This window comes from Coptis chinensis, chromosome 1 (assembly GCF_015680905.1).
Source record: "Coptis chinensis isolate HL-2020 chromosome 1, ASM1568090v1, whole genome shotgun sequence".
Classification (NCBI taxonomy): Eukaryota; Viridiplantae; Streptophyta; class Magnoliopsida; order Ranunculales; family Ranunculaceae; genus Coptis; species Coptis chinensis.
In genome coordinates this window covers 25,001,598-25,022,225 of record NC_141456.1, presented here as the reverse complement: position 1 = coordinate 25,022,225, position 20,628 = coordinate 25,001,598, and the positions used below count along the sequence as shown (strand labels likewise).

The 20,628-nt window shown below is 38.0% G+C and overlaps 2 protein-coding genes across 3 annotated transcripts; one reads left to right on the top strand and one right to left on the bottom strand.

Moving 5' to 3' along the window:
• The first annotated feature begins 2,239 nt into the window (after nt 1-2,239).
• LOC147523114 (uncharacterized) lies at nt 2,240-7,752 on the top strand. Of its 2 annotated transcripts, XM_086561407.1 has the most exons (10): nt 2,240-2,526; nt 2,815-3,855; nt 4,011-4,735; nt 4,841-5,227; nt 5,313-5,474; nt 5,653-5,838; nt 5,950-6,036; nt 6,118-6,467; nt 6,573-6,677; nt 6,795-7,752. In XM_086561407.1, the coding sequence occupies exons 4-10, from the start codon at nt 5,114-5,116 to the stop codon at nt 6,805-6,807; spliced, it is 1,017 nt and encodes a 338-aa protein (XP_086417533.1). In that variant the 5' UTR covers nt 2,240-2,526; nt 2,815-3,855; nt 4,011-4,735; nt 4,841-5,113; the 3' UTR covers nt 6,808-7,752. The 2 variants fall into 2 exon arrangements, with proteins under 2 accessions (XP_086417533.1, XP_086417537.1); XM_086561411.1 differs by lacking the exons at nt 2,240-2,526; nt 2,815-3,855; nt 4,011-4,735 and having other exon boundaries at nt 4,746-5,227.
• A 5,154-nt stretch (nt 7,753-12,906) lies between these two features.
• Nucleotides 12,907-13,296, bottom strand: LOC147523113 (uncharacterized). Its single transcript, XM_086569577.1, has one exon. The coding sequence runs from the start codon at nt 13,294-13,296 to the stop codon at nt 12,907-12,909; it is 390 nt and encodes a 129-aa protein (XP_086425703.1).
• Between the last annotated feature and the right edge of the window lie 7,332 nt (nt 13,297-20,628).

Here is a 20,628-nt window from a genome sequence, read left to right as displayed (position 1 = left end):
TATGAAGAAAGTGGAGATGAAGTTACTGCTACTGAAGCAGAATATTATAAAAGTTTGATGCTTGAATTGAACACCAGGTCTGAAGAAGTTGACTATGAAGGTGAGGAAGATGGAGGGGGTTTTGTAGCAGTGGTTCCCGCTATTGATCCGAAGCCGACCGAAGACATCATCAAGTTGACAACACAACATGAAGTAAGATGTTACTGTCGTAGCATGCATTATATTTTGAATTATTTCAGTATCATCGTATGACTCTATAGTGAACTTTTAACGTATGAAATGTGCCATTTTCAGGGTACAAAAGTTGGACGTGCAAAATACAAATGTAGGAGGCCTTCGGTGCGACTAGTTCCGTATGATGAAGATTCTAATAGTGAGGATTGGAGTGTTGAAGTGCAGCCTATCAAAGTTGGACCCTTAAAAGAAAAAGCTGAAGGTACAGATGAGGATACTGAAGGTACAGATGACGAAAGTTAATTTGAATAGGTGAAGAAGATGCGGATCCTTGGGCACATGTTTCCATTTGGACAGAATTGTATGTTTTTTAGGCCTATATAGTACAAGTATCTTGGAAAGCTTATACGTTATATTTTTTGGGTACAATATGTTATTTATGGATAGCCAATATAAGGTCTTATGGGTCTTATATAGTGTCCTCGAATAACAAAAGCTTCTTGAACATTCTAAGGATCTATAGGTACGGTTGGTTATTTGAGGATAATATGTATCTTAGTGGTTATTTGACTGTGTAGGGTGCATATTGTATTATTAATTTTCTCAAATTAATTTCCATCTTTGTCTATATAAATTAGGTTATACAAATTAGGTTATCAAAATTTGTTCATATAAATTATTGTTTTAAAAAAAACTCTCTCTCTCTCTCTCTCTCTCTCTCTCTCTCTCTCTCTCTCGATAAAATCGGATATCGGACCATGAAAACTACACCTTGTTCATATAAATTATTGTTTTAAAAAACTCTCTCTCTCTCTCTCTCTCTCTCTCTCTCTCTCTCTCTCTCTCTCTCTCTCTCTCTCTCTCTCTCTCTCTCTCTCTCTCTCTCTCTCTCTCTAAAATCGGATATCAGACCATGAAAACTACACCCAGAGGCGGACCAATATTAGGGTCGGCTTGATAACCAATTTTCCCAGACATCAAGCCTTATATAAAAAAAAAACACAATAACCAACGTTAATCTATATAAAAGACATGCATTCATACATATAGCGAATTCTAATTCAAAATATCATTCTAATATCCAAAAGACACAAGTTCAAGTCCTACATTCTACTGCTCGATCTAGTTCCCTTATTGCTGAAGCTTTCTCATAAGCCATGCATACTGAAACTAAGGATTACTGATCCCCAAAAAGACCTTCAGCAACTGCTCATTCTCTCCCAACAAATCAAAGGCCCTCAACATGATGTCAGGTTCCATGTTAGGAAGTGCTTCTAAAGCATCAAGTAACAAGGTGGTAGATTTGCCGGCAAATGTTTTTTCTTTTTGCCGAACCCGTATTTCTCAACAAGCAGCAGCAAATGGGCTTTTAAATGAGAAAATATTGATTTGCGAGCCAGAAAACCGGTTATCAAGCAGGCCCTAATAGTTAGGTATGAAATATGGTTTGGTCCTCTAAAACACGGACGCACTTACTAATGGGCTGTGTCCGCGTCGAACGCGGACGTGGACACGGACACGGGTGCGGCATGGACGCGCGTCGGATGCTGTCAACACGGTCAAGACACAATCAACTAAGCCGGACGCGGGTCAAGACGTAGTCAGGACGCGGTCAACATGGTCAGGACACGGATTTTGACCCAAAAAAATAAAAATAAAAATAAAAATAATATTAAAAAACTCAATTTTTTCATTTTTTGTTTTGTTAAAACTTATGACATGTTTTTAAAGTTTGATTAGGAAATATTAAACTTAGTTTTGTGGCTATTTATCTTTAATAGTTTTGAATTTATAAATGTTGATACATTTAATTTAGTTTTTAATGTTCAATTTATATAAAATAAAATTATAAATATTAATTAATTTCCGCGTCCTTTACCGTGTCTACGTCCTACCGGCCTTTTTTATATATAACCAAGTCGATGCGTCTGTGTCCGCGTCCGCGTTAGTGCAACATAGTTTTGATCATATAATGCATGATATAAATATTTGATGTCATCATATTTTTTTTGGGGGGAGATTTTTTTGCCCAAATGTTTTTGGGAAGAAGCTTACGTGCATTAAAACACTAGTTAAATCACTACAAAATTAACTGGGTAAAGACCGAAGGTCAAATCTAAAGCCAAATCTAATCTCTCACCTCTCTCTATAAACCCTTATCTCTGTCCTCTCTCTCCTCTATCCTTGTTCAAATTTTTTAGTTCAACTGTAAGAAAACGAAAAACGCCCAACTCCAAAAACCCAAAGTCATAATTTATCGCTTAAGGGTTTACAGTTTGAAGGTACAGTTTACAACTCCAAAAACGCACAACAACAAAATCCTAATTCTCTATTTAAACAAGTAATTTGAAGGTATAGTTTGTATTTTATTTTAGTTTTGTTTTCATCTGCTGTTATGAAATTGTGCATTTGAAGGATTTCGCAGTTGTGTATTATGAAATTATGGTAATGTACAGTTTGTATTTTTTATTTGTGGGGATCTTAATGTGTTGGATTTTTATGTTGTTACTCATTAAATCATGAGCTTATTTTTACGCCTTGTAGTCATTCATGCTCGTGTTGTTATGTTATCATGCTCATAAATGTTATTGTTGGTGTTGTTTGTTATCATACTTATAAATGTTATTGTTGGTTATTTAGGATGAAGAAAGGGATTGCAAAGAAGAAGGTGGGTACAGAGAAGAAGCTGAAACCAACCACCACAGTTGGGAAGGCACAAGGGGGGCCAGAAGGTTCAGATGGGAGAGAAGAAAAGGAGAAAAGCCAAGACGAAGGTCAATAATGTAAAGATAATGACCCGCAGTTCATTGGGAACACTCCAAAAGAAACTGTTTTCATATTTCAGTCAGGATGAGATTGATGATTTTAGTAAATCACCATTTGGTTTTTTGCTGGGCATAGAAGAGCCTATGGTCACCATAGACAATCTGCTTATTGTTGTTTTGTCAAGGAGGATTTGTAAGATGACATATAGGCTGAAGGATGAGATATTGACATTTAAGAAGTCGGATTTCATGTTACTTACGGGCATGTCAATAGCTCATCTGAACGAGGAATATTTTGATATGAATGAGCTAGAACCAACTGAATGGCGGGAAAAGTTTTTCCCTGTTTGGAAAAGAAGAGGAAGTCGTTCAAAGGTTCAGTTTCATTAGATAAGCTTATGATAGTGAGGAAGGAGGCTAAGAAAGATCCTAATAAACTACAGGATGTGTTTCGGATGAATAGGTTGTATGTCCTTGGGGATTTTCTTTTCCCGATGGGACACAAAGGACTGAGTGTTATACACATTGATATTGCATCAAATTTATAAAAGTTTAATCAGTTCCCTTGGGGATGGTTTGCATAGCAGTGCTTCAAGGAAAGCACCGAGGATGTAGCCATGAGAATGAAAGCGCACTTGCGAAAAAAAACCCGAATGAACTGTTCAGCTGTCCTTTGTATGGTTAGGCTCTTGCTTTTAGCCTTTGGGTTTATCTACACCTCCCTAGGCTGGGAGCGCGAAGAGAACATCAGGACAAGTTCCCATGGTTTCTAGGCTGGCCTAAATTCCCTGGTAAAAGTACCCGTGGGACTACATAGGAGTTAAAGTTGGTGAAAGTGAAGAAACTATATGTGAGGAAAGTGCTAAATGTACCAGAGGATGTGGCAGCTCGTCTTGCTATTAAAGCTGCGTTCGAGGTAAATTGTCATGTCGCATCACTCTTACATGATGCCTTGGATTAACCTTTGTTGGTTTTAGTTGTCTTCTGTGTTGGTATTTAGTTTTACACATTGATTTTTTTTTTTTTTATTTGATGTGATTAAAGCATTTTGATCATCTGTATTTTGTACAGGTAGAGGAAAAGGAAGAAATTGAGCAGAACCTTAGCATAGATGTTCTATTTAACAGCTTATGTTGAACAAGAGTATTGTTAAGGCTTCTGTGACAAAAACAACTTTGATTGAAGAAGAAGGTGATGATGAGTCCGAAACCAAGGATAATGGCGAGGATGAGTTTGAAAGCCCGCCACCTCCTAAGAGAGCTAGAGCTGTGCTCAACCATGAAATAAGACCATCAAAAAAAGGGGAGGGCTCCTTGAAGAACAAGCCAGCCGAAGTCAAAGTGGTTGCCTCCTTGAAAAAGAAGCACGCAGCAGTAACAAGGCTGCCACCTGTTAAGAAGAAGGTAGAACCAGAAGAAGTCGTGGCCGCATTGAAAAAGAAGTCAGGAGCTTTGAAAAAGAAGCCAACCGAAGTAAAAGTGAGGAGTTCTCCCCTAAGCAAGGGGACCAAGCGACGTGTAAGTTTTGAGGACAGTCAAACTACTCAGAACCCCACTAGTAATGTCAACGAGAAAGTGGTCCCACGTAAACCGAGTCTGAAAAAGTTGGATCCAGCAAACCAGTTTGTCACGAGCCGTGTGGGGGGCACGAAACCAGAGTCTTTAACAGGTCCTTATGCTTCTTTGCGTGAGTTGCCCGAAAGGGATGCTGATCTTCATTGGGGCCAGAGACATCTGTTACCACTTCTAGATGAAGCGATTCTGTCTGCTGATCCTGCTGGGATCATGGAAGGACTGGTATGTTTTCCATATTTTTATATTTGGGCTTAGTTGATTTGATTGATATGCACAGACACTTAAAGTAGCAACTACCCCTCGCATTGTTCAATTGTTTAATTTCAGACACATGATGAAAATGAAGTGGAAGCTAGAAAAAATGTTATGGACACTGTGCATGAAATTAACACCACCTTTGGGTTGAAGCTGAGATCTCTATGCAGCGCAACTGATGACTATGTGAACAATAACATAGTCAATGGTAGCCAACCGAACCCGGACTTGGTGCCTCAGTTATCCAATCCTTCCGAATACCTAGATTGCCATATAAATCAGAGTCAACCCGAGCTGTAGAGAAGAGCAGGTGATCACTTAACCAAAGGCATATCTAACAGTCACATGCACAAGGACTTCTTGAAAACAAACCACTCCAGACAGAGGGAAGCAGAAAAAAATGAAGCTTTTAAAGACATGGACATTACTGGTGAAGATACTCCGAACATTCCAAACATGGTACTTAAACTTATATAATGTCTTCTGTGGCCTTTTTAATGTCTCTAGCATTTGAATTGTGAACTTTTAAAATATTGTTATACAGGTGATGGTGAGTGGAGAACGAGACGAGATGGTTGAGGATGATGTGGTTCGGCATTCTATTAATGAGGATGCAGGGAAGCCAATGGATGATGATGTTCAGCTTGATGTGGATGATGATGTCGGGAATACAAATACTAGGATTCTGAAAGAAATTTCTCCAAAGGTGAAATTTGTTTACAATAGTCAATCTCTAGTTTGAACATATATAATGTCTTATGTGGAAGCTTTAATGTCTCTAGCATTTGAACTGACAATCTCTAGTTTGAACATATATAATGTCTTATGTTGCCTTTTTAATGTCTAGCATTTGAACTGTGAACTTTTAACATATTGTTATGCAGGTGATGGTGAGTGGAGAACGAGACGAGATGGTTGGGGATGATGTGCTTTGGCATTCTGCTAATGAGGATGTAGGGAAGCCAATGGATGATGATTCAGGGAAGACAGTAGAGGATGATGTTCAGCTTGATGTGGATGATGATGCCGGGAATATAAATAGTGGGATTCTGAAAGAAATCTCTCCAAAGGTGAAATTTGTTTACAATAGTCAATCTCCAGTTTGAACTGTGAAATTTTAGCATGTGAAGGTCCAATTTAAGAGAAGCTTTTTGTTTTGTTCTTTTTTTTTTCTTTTCCAGCCTGCTCATGGGAAGGGTATTGCTGAATCTTCTACGGTTGTGCTAGATGATGTTGAGGATTTAGGCGGCCTGTATCACTTTGAGGATGTATATAACTGTTCAAAATTATTTTACTATTTTTTCTTTGTTTATCTTTTTAGTTGTTTGATTGAACATATTGTCATTCAGGTGACAATGATTGGACGGGAAGACGAAGATTGTTACTTGACTGATGACGAGGGTATGGGAGGAAACTCAGTGTCTGCTTCCATAGGGCAGGAAGATATGGTGAGGTTTGCTAGAACATTTGACAAATCCAACATACCACAACATGAAATGGATGTCGCCGGTATTTGCCAACAAAAGATTCTCATGGTTTTCAACCAAGGCTTAGGATTACTAGAGAGACAATCTAGTATTGCGAGTAGGAAAAAACTACCCAATGACTATTTGAAGTTGACTACAACTGCGCAAAGGGTGACATATTACTGGAGACTGCATGATCAAGATGAAACGAGCCCTGTACAGACTGTTAGACGGTATGGCAATCGAGATGACATAAATCTTGGTACCTTCTACACCTGGTTATTTGCTAATATCTTCCCTTAATTTTTTGCTTAATTGTTTTGTTTGCTGGTCTGAAGGCTGTGGATATGTACATGGAATTGTTACGCCGTTGGTACACTGACAAAGATGGTCCAGGCGGACATGAACCAAAGTACAGGATTGTATCTGTGTCATTCTTTTCGGTAATGTACATAACTTTATTATTTGGTACTTCTTCCTCTCAGCAATTATGAGGTCCTCCACTAATCAATTATCATTACTACAACGTTGTTTCTGCAATTGTCACAACTGTTTGGCAGCCACACTCAATGATGAGGCAATCAATTTGGAGGACAAAATAAAAAAATGTCAAAGACGCTCTATTGGGAGGCTCCTTGATGGCGGGTAACATGACAAGGGTTTTCCTTTCATTAGTTAAGGACATAGCCCATACCCAGAGGTTGATGATGACGGTTAACGTCGCGAACATGCACTAGATTCTTGTTGTACTCAACTTTAGAGACTGGTCTGTTGAGATTTTTTATTCTATTATTGATAGTGCTGAGCAGCGCGAGCTTGACCTAAGACCGACTTTGGAGAAGCTGCTATCCATATTGCCTTACGGTGTGTTGGCTTTCGACAGAGCCATAATCAAACAGTCGAAATTGTCTACAAAGTGGAAGTTTGTGTTTGCTGATTGTGCAAAACAAACTAATGACAACAGTTGTGGGGCATTTGTGTTGGCCTTTACTGACCGTCTTCTGAGGAATATGCCTCTAGTTTTTTACCCCAAGCACAAACTGTACATCCGACGAAGAATTGCCAAGGATTTGTTAGAACTATACATTCTTATGGGTTCCAGTGGTCAAGAACTGGACTTCAATGACAATAGGGATGGCACTGGAAAGGCGCGTGGTCAACCTTGATAGATTCTTGTACATGTGTTGCTGCTGACTTGCTATTAGATGGACAGATCATATAGTTTCGTCAGAAGTGTATATATTTATGTTTACTGTATGTCTTATTTTGAGTCTATTTTATTGACACTGGCCATATTTTGTCAGGAAGCTGAGAAGGTTGAAGATCCTATGGGTGCTTTGAATTTAACCGAAAATGTATGTGCACTATTTTATGTTACCTCCAACCGTCAGGCTTTCTCTTAAATGGACAAGTTCGTGGGCCAGCTAGTATACTACCTACATGCCTTCTCTTAAATGGATTATCTGTTAACGGACATGGTGTCTTAGATAGCTTATTTAGTGTCTTGAATAACTTTTTCATTTACACTTATTATATGGTCGTGGGAAAGACACTAAATAAGCTGTTCAAGACACTACATAGTTGCGTAAAAGGATAATCCGTTTAAGAGAATTCTTGAGCTAGTATAATGTGTACTGTTCAACAATTTATATAGTGTCTTGAAGAACTAAATAGTTTATAAACAGTCAATATAGTGTCTTAAATGGACATGTTCGTGAGACAGTCAGTTTAAGAGAAAGTTGTTGTCAACTTTCTTTACAATGTACTCAAAGGCGCTGTCCGAATATGGGACGCACTTAACTTAACTAAACTTATCAGATTGCAGTCGAACGTATTGTGCTCATTCAATACAGCTGATGACCAGTTGACAAAAGGAAAGCACTGAAGGAGGCCCAGTGGAAGAAATATAGTGTACTAGAAGAAGAAGTGGCAAAAAAGTGCAATGACAAGATTCGCCAGACATTTCAAAATAATCCGTTAATAAGGAGAAACTCTACAGTATGGAATCTAGAAACCCTTACTTATGATCCTACAAAATGGACCAATTCTGCCTATCTCACTGCACAGTACTGGTGGGAGCATGATCAGCCGAATGTGGAAGCTGTTGCACACAATATAAAAGTCAAATGCTATGGCTGAAGCTTAGACATTAATCTAAGGAGCTTCTACTTGCTTTCTGGCAAACCATGGCTGAATGATGAGGTTTGAAAACACATTAAGACAATTTACTAATCCGTTAACCCGCTCAGACACTTTTTTTTGTTTTTTTTGGTCTTTTTTATCGCAGGTTGTTTCTGTGTACATGGAACTATTGAACAGGTGGAATAATGAAACTGCGGATCCAGATTTCCACTCATTACCTTATGGCAGATACACTATCCTCACTAACACTCATCACGGTAATTTGTAACACATTTCCATATGCATTAGTGCCTGCCACTCGGGCTTTCTCTTAAACGGATTATTCATTAACGAACATGGTATCTTCGACAGTTTATTTTAATGTCTTGAACCACTTATATAGTGTCTTGAACAACTTTTTCATTTACGCTTATTATATGGTCGTGGGCAAGACACTAAATAAGCTGATCAAGACACTACATATATGTGTTAAGACACTATATAACTTGTCCATAAATGGATAATCCATTTAAGAGAATTCTTGTAGTGCCACTTACTTATGTCTCAATTAATCCAGGTTTCCATTGAGGCGTTATATGGGACACAGGAGTGCACCCTAAATAATTGGAGTTTAACAATAGAAGAAAAGATTTCAAAAACTAGTTTGGTAATACCATTGGACCTAAGCATGACCTTAAAAGATTTGGTTCAAGATAACAGTCACATCCCGCACGCAACAAAATCCAAGGGATTGATGATGGCTTTGAATGTGGGAAACAACCAGCACTGGATTCTTGTTGTCTTCAACTTTAAAATATGGACATGTTATGTCTACGATTCCTTGGAATCCAGTGTAATTGACCCTACGCCGACTATCAATAAGCTTTGTGCTTTGCTCCCGTACGGACTCCTATTGCACGACAAAAATTGCATAGCGCGTGCATTCTTGTAGCGCAAATGGAAAATCCAACGTGTTGATTGTGCTCAACAAAATGATGGGTGGAATTGTAAAGCCTTTGTACTTGCATATGTAGACCAATTAATCAGAAGTGAACACCTAGACTTCGGAAGACCGGGAGATTGCATCCGAAATACCGTGGCAAAGGACCTTATAGAATGTGGTTTTACTGAACACAAGTTCCTCGACATGGAGACTAATATAAAAAACAGAGGTAAATAGTTCACCTGAGTTTTGTAGCTTTTATACACCGGGAGTACTTCCGTTGTTTAGGAGGCTTGTTCTTTTTATTTGTAATGTTGGTGCATATTTATTGTAGTGTCTTACAATCCCAATTTGACACAAGAGCAAAACTAACTATTGTAAGCGTTCTAAAAACATGTCCGTTTAGGAGAAGGTCTGATTATATTTTATAGTGGTGGCAATTTAGGGTTACAATCTTGTAATTCCAACAAAGTTATAACTATCTTTGGGATTGGTTTGACAGCCAAAACCTTATTTGTAGTCATATTGTATCACACCACCTCGGCATACAAATTTACCAAGTCAAACCTTTCAGATTTACTCCAAATATTATCAAGTAAAATGAGAAGAATCTCTCAACACACAGAAGAATCTCTCGACACAAATTTGATTTTCACCATTTTTTTTTGTGAAACCGTAACCTTCAACAGTTCTTATATACGACAGTTTAAAGAACGCAGCATATCACTTCCGCCGTTCAACAATCAAATGACGCATCGCTTCAAAACAAATTTCCCTTTTCTTTTAGTTACCAAATAAAAGTTTCTTTTTCTTTACTTAAAACAAAAAACTATTATATAACAACCAATTCAGTATTCAGTTAATTGGACATTTGGACGCATCACTTAAAACATTTTAGGGCTTCTTTAACAAACAAATTGGACGCATTAGTTATTATTGTAATCAGTTGTAGTCAATTATTATGCTCAATTATTTAGAGCAAACAAATAAATAAATGGCTCATTTTCTTAAACACATCAAATTCATAGAAGCATTTCGTCAAATACATCAAATTCATAGAAACATAACAAAGCAATACATGCCAAGATGATTACAACGAAATCAAAGAAACTCCCTCGAGAATGATTTTGATGAAATCAGAGTCCCTCAAGAACTGCTATCTGATGAATCAAAATCAGACACATTCAACAAAACAGATTGGATGACTTCCAAGTTATGCTTTTTGTTACTGCTAGAGACCCGCAACGATGAAATTGTCCTCTCTAATTTTGCTTCCCTCCTTTTCATCAGCAGATCAGTTTCCGTAATAAAATTATCCATCTTCCCATAGAGAATGTCCAACTCCTTCCTTCCTGACTGATTCACATCTTTCTTTAGTCTTTTGATTGTAGTTAGTATGTCTTTCAGTAAGTCAACCAACAAATTTGGCAAAGGAGACGACAGTGACGAACTTGACATTGAGAACGGCTAGAATCAATAATTTTGGGGTTATTACAGTATCTTAAAAGCAAACATTTTCAAGGGGCTCATCTGAGCCGCCAAATCTCAAGTTCTTAATGTCCACCGAGTTCATCGACTTACATAAAGGATGTCATTATAACTACACTTCGTGACACAATGTACATGAACTTTGTCTCAACTTTCTACCCCAACCCATAGCTAGTAAATTCGTGGATAGAAAAAGTTTGATACGGAAATTATGTGCCTAAGATTAGAAATGTTTAACAATAATACTTTTAAATATTCGGTCCAATAAAGGCAAAAATACGATATATGTGTTTTAAACGAGTATAATACGAATGCATTCCTTTAAAATTCGGCTATATATTTTACATTTAAAACTTTGATATAAAAGTATATAACGTTTTTATTTTTATTTTTACAATTTTATTAATGAAAAAATAATACAAATGTAAAATTTTTTGTTCTACTTACTATTACTAATACAAACAAAATTAAAAACGTACAACCAACACATCCATTCCTGGTAAACAATTCAAGATTGTTTTTGAGTTTTGATCTTCAATGTTATGGCTTCAAGAACTAAACAATAGTGTCATCTGTTTTCTAGCTATGGCTTAAAGCCTTCAAGAACTAAACACATGCTTTTCTTATTCTTTAGTCTAAGCATTTAGGGGTTCTTTAATCTTTACTTTTTTAGTCGGTTGAGTTTTTCCAAGTATTAAAGTACGAGAGTTTCCATTTTCAATTTCCAACTTTTATAATAAAATCCATGTTTTTTTTTTTTAATTTCAATAATTTGGACATTATAATTCGGCAATAATAAGCCCAACCCAAGAAATTCGCGTATTAAACCACATCTTTCAAATATTCGCCATCTTGTTCGTTTACTAGCTATGCCCCAACCTTCTTCTGCACGCCTCAAAAATCAACATCGAAAATCCAACCTTAGCCCATACGACATTGTATAAAGGGTTTGGGCCTGGATATTAGGGAAGCCCACGTTTGCCACATCACTCGATTTTCAACAGTCCTTCCCCACATCACATCACATGTGTATCCCTTTATCATCTAACGGTCCACTGCTAAGATTTTCATTTTTAATTTCCCATGCAACATGCACTATGAGTGCTCCTATACCCTATGAAAGAGAAAAGGAGATTTTTTGGGAAGAAGAGAAAATCGGAAGTGAAGACTCAGGTATTCAAGAGACCAATTATAAACCAAACAGAGTTGTAGGAACTGAGAGAAAGTATCAAGCGAGATAAAAAAAAATAAAAGAAAAATGGTGAAGGGAAAGAAATCTTTGCTGTCAAGTCCAAAGAAACAGGCCAAAAAAGTTATTGAGACATAGGCGCTGGGAAGAGGGATTGGATAAAAAGGAGGAATCAAAGATTAACACTATGGTGCAGAGAGAGAGGAGGAAAATTAAAGGCTATGAAGAGAGAGAGGATGAGGGTCTCATACCAAGATGCAAATGAATCAAAGGCAAACAAAAAGGGTCGAACAGTAGAGGCTAATAGTGATTTGAGTGGTGGATATGGCTCCGGATCTGATACAAGTGGAAGTGGTGGTGGAAGTCTATAGGATGGAGTGTCTATTGAAGCCTACTCAACTAGTAACCCAAGTGCCTTCTCCTATGGGAATCCTAGCACTGAATCTGAAGAAACTGCAAGTGATGTTGGGAATAGCTCTGATGGATATGATGGATGTTCTGAGGAGGTGTCTGAAAGTTTCTCAAGTGATGGTGTCTGAAAGTTTCTCAAGCTACACCAAGTTCTTGTTTTAGGAGATAGCAAGTATCTGATGAATATGGTAACATGAGATGGAGCTGAAGCTAGACGGCAGTTTAAAGCTAGATAGTTGTGTTTTCTTTAAATCTGCTTTTGTTAACTCTGCAAACTCCAAGTTTATTTTTTGCTAAATTATGCAAATGGGCTCTTAAGTATGCTGGTATAGGACCTCTACCTGAGTGCTCCTATAACTCTGTAATTCCCTTAATGGTTTTATTCTAATAGCCTGTTCAGGACACTATCTAAGCTGCCCAACAAACATGTCCGTTTAAGAGAAAGCCTGATATAATAACCAAAATTACAAAATAAATTAAATATCCCTCCTCAGTGGCGAGAATATCACATTACTACCACTCAGAGTCGGCGTCGTTTGTCGACATCTTCGGGGTTCACAGGACGGTGCTCAGCTCCTTTATCATCAATGAAATTTTTACATGTACACCTATTGTGCCCTTCCATGTTGCACAAAGTGCAACTTCTTCTCTGTTTTGGTCCCTTATGCTCTGGTCTTCTCTGTATTCTCTTGGTTGGTGGCCTGCCCGGTTTGCGCCTCACTTTTGGGGGCATAACACGCTCATCCGTTTCATCAATGTCCCATTGCTCCTTACTAGGAATTCCAACCCACACCTCACAGTACGTCTGTTGCCAATTAGCAGTAAGGTAATACGGATCAACATATGTCATATGACTACCTTGCTGGGTGACACTGATTACCTTATAGGCATGCGCACATGGGATTCCCATGTGTTGGAAATACCCACACGAGCATTGCCTAGCGGCTAGATTTACATGGTATGCTTGTAAACGGTCAGTCTTGACTATATATTTCCATTTCCCAGCCCATGACTCTGTAAATTTCACCGACTTGTCGATGTTGGTTCTAAGCAGCCAGTAGCACGAGGTGTTAACATCTCACCCCTGGAAGCCCACTCATTCGCTATATTTCTATACTTGAAGTAGTGGTCACTAATGTTCTGCCTGATTTCTTCCACCAAAGTTGCAACCGGAAGAGACCTGTCGTCCTTAATCATGTTGTTCCAACACTCAACATGGTTGGTGTAAGCAATGTCGTATCTCTTAACTACCGATGCGTGGCATGCCCATTGATGAAAAGGAATACTAGTAAGCAAAGCGTGAGCTGCTTAGCTCATTTTCTCTATATCTCTCATAACATAATGGAAATACCATTCTTTAGTAGTCTTAGTTGTGGTCTTAATCTTCGCCATAAGTCTGACTGATGGATTGTGCAGGTTCTTACATATATGGTTCATGCAGAAAACATGTTTTGCCCGTGGAAACACCTCGGCCACTTTGATAATCGAACTAGCATGCCTATCAGATATGATAACTAAGGGTGTCTCGTACCCTACTACTTGGTCTCCAAGGCAACGCAAAAACCAATCATAGTTTTCGTTGTCCTCACCGCTAATGATACCAAATGCAATTGGGAAAACATGATTGTCGCCGTCAACAACAATAGCTGAAAGAAGACATCCGCTTGATCTACCCTTCAAATGCATTCCATCAATTTATATATGTGGCCTACATATGTTACAGAAACTCCTAACTGTAATCTCATAGCTCCAGAAGTAGCACTTGAAGCAGTCACTATTTCACACTCTTCTCAACTCAGTAAAGCTGAAGGGATCGACCTTCCTCAGTTGTTGATCAGAATCGCCAAGAAGATGGTAATGACGTCCTCAAACTTCCTTGAATCTTCAGACACGTGTAAAATTAGACTATGTCATAACATGTCAAATTCAATTACACTACTAATAAGGATCTATGAGGTCTATATAATGTCGTATGGGGTGGGTCTATATTAGTTCAAATATTAATCGTCAGTGCAGTATTTGTACAAAAGTATGGAAAATGCAGGCTTTCTCTTAAACCGACTATCGTTTACGGTCATGTAATATCGTGTCGACCTAAGCTTACATAGTAACTTGCACAGCTTATATAGTTGGAGAGGAATTCTCTTAAATGGATTATCCGTTTATAGACATGTTATATAGTGTCTTGAGGCAGCTATTTAGTGTCTTGAAGAGCTTATTAAGTGTCGTGTCGTCGACCATGTAATAAGCGTAAATGAAAAAGTTGTGCAAGACACTATATAAGTTGTTCAAGACACTACAGAAGTTGTCTAAGACACCATGTCCGTTAACGGATAATCCGTTTAAGAGAAGGCCTGTATGATATATAGTTAGATTAGGCTTTCTCTTAAACGGATTGTCCGTTTACGGACATGTTCTATAGTGTCGTGCTCAGCTTATTATATAATGTCTTACACAATGTATATAGTGTCATATATAAGCATAAATTAAAAACTTAATAAGCGTAAATTAAAATAGTTGTTCAAGACACTATATAAATTATTCACGACACTATATAAACTGTTCAAGACACATGTCGTCCGTTTAAGAGAAAGCCTGATAGTTGGATATATAATCCTAAATTAAATAGTTGTTCACCACACTATATAAGCTGTCCTGTGAAAGCCAGAAATTAATGAACCTCTTCCAGAGCCTTTTCCCTTCCCCGCCACGCAGTTTTGTGCTTCATATCTACTGAAGTCCACTCTTTCACCATCGCCAACAGATGACTTGCCTTTAAGGTTTTGTCGTCCCGCATAATTAGTTTGCAGCATAAGGCGATATAACCACTTGACACCTCACAGTTAAATTTTCCAGCTGTTCGGCTGCCACATGTGTGAACGTTGTAAACAGTTTTCACAATCCACATATACGAACCATTAATGTTGCAATACACGTGAAACGGACAATTGGACCCCTGACTCCTCAATTCAAACCCCTTGCATCCATACTGTGTACCCTTTCATAGTCCGTCCTTATTTTTGCTAGTTCAAAGTTGTTTTTAATGGCGTAAGTCTTCATGTGAAATGTAAACAACCACCTTTCAGGAAACACCATCCCCAAAGTGAGTGTATTTATTTCAGGAGCCTCCAATTCTGTTGGAATCATATCTTCAAGATGCCCATCCTCTACCACAGACTTTTTGTAGCGTTGGGATTTCTCTCTTCTTTCCTTTAAGAGGGAAAGTCATTCAATACTACTCCCATTATCTTGCATGAATTGGGATCCTACCCTGCCAGCAGCTGCACTTCCGGATGCTGGTGCAACACCCGCTGGTGCGTCAGGGGCGTGATTTTCAGTATTATGGTTGGCATTATAATGCTACCCACGGACTGGAGGAAATACTGGAAGAAACGGGCACATTCCAAGACCAGTGTGCGGAGTTCCGAGGTCGTGTTTGTATAATATTATACCGTAATTCGTTGAACATCTCGCCGCCCGATGACCACTATTTTCTGCACCCGTCGCATCACCAGTTACTCCGCTGCCATCTCCCCCTGCCATTTGAACATTATTATCAACAGACTTATTATTAAGGTCAAAACCACCTGGCATTTGAACATTATTATCAACAGACCTATTATTAAGTGCAAAACCACCTGACTCATCAATTGGGTCATCACTATCACTAAACTCATCATCACTATCTCTGAACTCATCATTACTTGGACCATCATCGCCAACACGCCCGTCCTCAACCGCAGGCTTTTTGTACTGTTGGAAGTTCTCTCTTCTTTTGTTTAAGAGGGTGCCTAGCTGACTATGTCCCCTGTTGTCTTCCCTGTCAGATATGCCATTGTAAGTATTACCTCCACTATTTTAATTTTGTCTTGACAGTGGACGAAATATTGGACCAAATGGGCACATTCCAGGACCGGTGTGTGGAGTTCCGAGGTCATGTTGGTATAATATTCCACCGTCATTGTATGAACATCTCGCAGCACCATGACTACTATTTTGGGCACCCGCCGCGCCATCAGTAACTCCACTTCTATCTCCACCTATCATTTGAACATAATTTTCAAGGTCAGCCCCACCAGACTCATCAATTGGGTCATCACATGGACTATCACCCCAAAACAAAGGAGCAGTGTCTTCACGCATACTAGACGTGTCAATAATATCATCCCAATTTGTATCGTTCCAATTCGATGTACTTGCACCCAGATCTCTATCCCTACAACTCACCACTTCCTCCAAAAGGGAAGTAAAGCTGACACGAGTCATTCTCCTTTCTCCTAGACCTCCCGACACATGACCTTCCTCTTCAGACTCACTGTGCAGTTCTAAGGGAGCACACTGGCTACCGAAACTAGTTATAATAACTCTGTCTGTTGGGATATCGGGGATAATTAGCTTCAGACTACTCGGAACTTGGTCAGGTGTGAAAGTCGTTGTATGGCATCGTATGGGAAGTTTAGATAAGTTTGTTTCAGGCACGTGCTGAGAAGGTTCAACATCTACTCCAGTACAATTGTCAGGCCCGTACTAGGTAAACTCTGCAAGAAATGTTTCGGGCACTCTTGAAACTTCAATACCATCTGGAAGCATCACAATCAGCTAGTTTAGTGCCGTTTTACACACCTCGGTCTTTTATAGTCAAAATAATGTCGCAGTCCTCAATAACTCACTTACCCCCATAAGTATCTGCTACACAGGATGCTTCTCCAAACTGAGTTTGAAGCTTCTCATCTCCAATAATGCGAACTGCACAACAATTTATTCATTGCACAAGTTAGCTCCTAAACGTTTCAATAGTGTACTGTAAACTATCGTCCAAAACATACACACAGTGTTTAATTACATAGTGTCGTGTAATGCTTATATTGTACTTCTGACAGAACATGTACCAACCATAAAGAAAGTAGGCGGCATAGTGAAGGAGGTATGCCCGCATATCGTTTGTGAGAGGGTTCAATAGACCCCTCCAATGGTCTTAGCCACTAAGTTGCCTCCAATATTTTGCTATGCTAACTGCAATCTGCTATGTTCCGTTCTTCAGTTAATGTTGGGAGGTCGTCAATTGTCATATTATTTTTACGATAACTAAGCGAGTAAATAAAATTTTGTAATTGGAGTTTTCTACTCTTTAGTTATTTTGATTTTAAAATATGCCATGTTGAGATTGTTGATTGTTACAATGCTATTGCGTGGTGTTAAGTTATTCACATAGTATAATGACTTTGTGTTTACTATGTTATTGTGTGGTAAAAGTCTTTGATTATGTAAACTGTGTAGTAAAAGTCTTTGATTATTTGTTGTTGATTTTATCAAGTTATGTCTGATTAAGCCCTTTGCACCCATTGTATCCGACTTAGTACCAATTGTAAAAGTAAGGCTATTTTCAAAAGATAGCAAGAATGAGTTCCTTCTTGAATTGTATTAGAATTTGAAATTTCCTATCCATATACAACTACTAATATCTAGGTGTATTAACTCTCATTAATTAATGATCTCATTGTGATTCGACACAATTAATTCGCTAGATAATAGCACATTCGCAATGAGATGTATTTACTTATTCTTGGTCTTAAACAATTATAAATTAAGCTTAATTGTATTACCTCTATTTGATAATAACACATTCACCTAATTAATTTTAGTCATATAGCTTATGTAGATATATATGCACGGTTAGCATCGGCACATTACTTTGTAGATTATTAGTGGTTAGCATTGGCACATTACTTTGTAGATTATTAGTCCATAGTAGTTTTTCCTCATCCAGATTTAGTAGCTTAAGTTATGAGTCAATAGTTTATTCTGTCCATTCAAGTGATTACATAGTACACATTAACTTATAAAGCTAACTACTTTTAAGTGGGTCTGTATATTCATATACCAATGACTCAAATAGTGAATAAGCAGTAGTAGCTTTGAGGGCATGCTAATAACATAGCACACATTACTTTATGAAACTAACTGCTTTTAAGGGGGTCTGTATATATACTTGTAGATCCCCAAGGTCAGTTTTACTTTTTACACGTGATGTAAGTTGATGAAAGTACTTATTACAATCCTGATACTTTATTAGTCTTCCATTGCCTAATTTTTCGGTATACTTTTGTACATTTATGTTTTGTGTAGAAAACACAACCTCGCACGTCAGAAGGATCAGATCTGCAGGCACAGTTGAGTCAGGTTCAGGAGGAACTTAAGAAATCGAAAGATCAGTTAAGCATCTATGGACAAAGAGAAGGCTTTAGCTCTTGAGGAGTTGAAGGGCACGGAGAAATTGGCTGAGGAGGCTATTGAAAAGGTTGGGAAGCTTTAGTTTCTCAAAAGCAAGTGGAGGAGACTACCGAGATTGAGAAGTTCTGGGCTGATGAATTGGAACTGATAGGAGTATAGGCAACACAAAAGAGGGAAGAGGAATGGCAGGACGAGATCACTGTTGTCCTACTCCAACATGCTGCTGATGTCACAGCCATTCTGTCCACTACAGAGGAGCTCGAACGAGTGAAACATGAGATGCCCATGACGAGTGATGCAAAGAATCAAGCATTGAACCATGCCGATGATGCGACCAAGATTGCAGAAATTCATGCTGAGAAAGCGGAATTGCTTTTTGCGGAGTTGTGTTGTGTGAAGGCCTTACTTGATTCCAATGTTGAGTTTAAGTCCAATGAGAGCACTGAATTGATGAAAGAGCTGAAGTTCGAGGTAAAATTCCTGAAAAAAGAACTTGAGAAAGCTAAAATAGCCGAAAAAAGGGCCACAAAAGCTGAAGCTTTAATTCAACAACTAAAATAAGAAGTTCACTTCACGAAATATAGAGTTGGTATACAATTACCTTCAAAAATTGCACATCATATTTGTCACTGCCTTCAACAATTGAGCATTGCTATATTTACCAATGAGTTTCATGTTTATTTTTATTTTTTTCGATAACTTTTTCATGTTTATTTTCAATTACTACTTTGGAAAGAAAATCAGCACTTGTTTTACAAATAAAACGGCAAAACCAAGTAGCACCAGGTGTGGTTAAAAACAAAAACATGTGAAATAAACCAACAGACCCGTAATTTCATATATTTTTCCTCGATAAAAGGTAATTTCATTTTTATTGGGCTAAGACAGAACAAATGCAAAAAAAACAGACCCAAATCAAATTTAATAACTCAAACTAATAGGCTTTGGGCTTTTAAATAAAAAACCAATAGATATATTATTTATTCAAGTGGATTTGGGGCTTTTGAATCATTATTTATTAACTGTCAATGTACATATATTATTAATTTAAGTAGACTTTGGGCTTTTGTATCATTAGCTATCATTTCTATCAATGTTTCTATCAATGTATAAAAATTTATGGTTGGTTTGACTGGACCAATAAAATGAAGTATACAAGCTCCGTTTAGAAAATACCCAACTGCTAATATATGTATGATTACAAGTAGTATCATACGTAATTACTTTATAACATATAAGGCGATCTCAAATTTGAGTACAACACATTATTAGTGAAAAAGCTAATATTTTCTCCTATGTGTTTGAAACTAACGTGGAACTTGGGCAATAGTAGGTTATTTTTACCTATACTTAGCAACTTTGTCGAAGCCCATTATGATCATAATATCATTCATATATGAGGTTAGCTTACATAATCCCCCAGCTGAAGCACTTAAGCTACCCAATCTTGAGGTAATATGATCTTTATTTAGATTTTTCCTACTTACATGATATTTCTTTTACATTGTTCTTATGCAGAGGCCATCATAGGAATGAATTTGACTAAGCTTTCTACTAACATATCAAGTAGGGATTGTGACTGGGGACTTGAGCCGATTAATCTTTTAAACATTCAGACTAAAGTCTACATTTGCTTTGCATTTGCACATACTTTCTAAATTGTTATACCAAAGTCTAGATTGACTATCTAGCTCTGTAGATGTAATTGTGGTATGCTTGGAATATTCGAGTGAGCGGAGCGAACGATTTTGGGAGAAGGGGGGCTATGCGAGACAAAAACCAACCAACTCTGTCTGTCCTCTTTTTCTCTCTTATTTTTTTTTCGCCCGAATACCTTTCTCCTTCACCCATCTCTCTCTCTCCCCCCGCATCACCCAACTCTCTCTTTCCGCCGCAGCTCCGCTCACTCCCCACTGCCACGCAGTATACTAGTTATAACTTAAGCAAAACATTTTCGTGCTTATAAGGTTTATGTTAACATGTTTTCTGCCTCTAACATGTATCTTTTTCT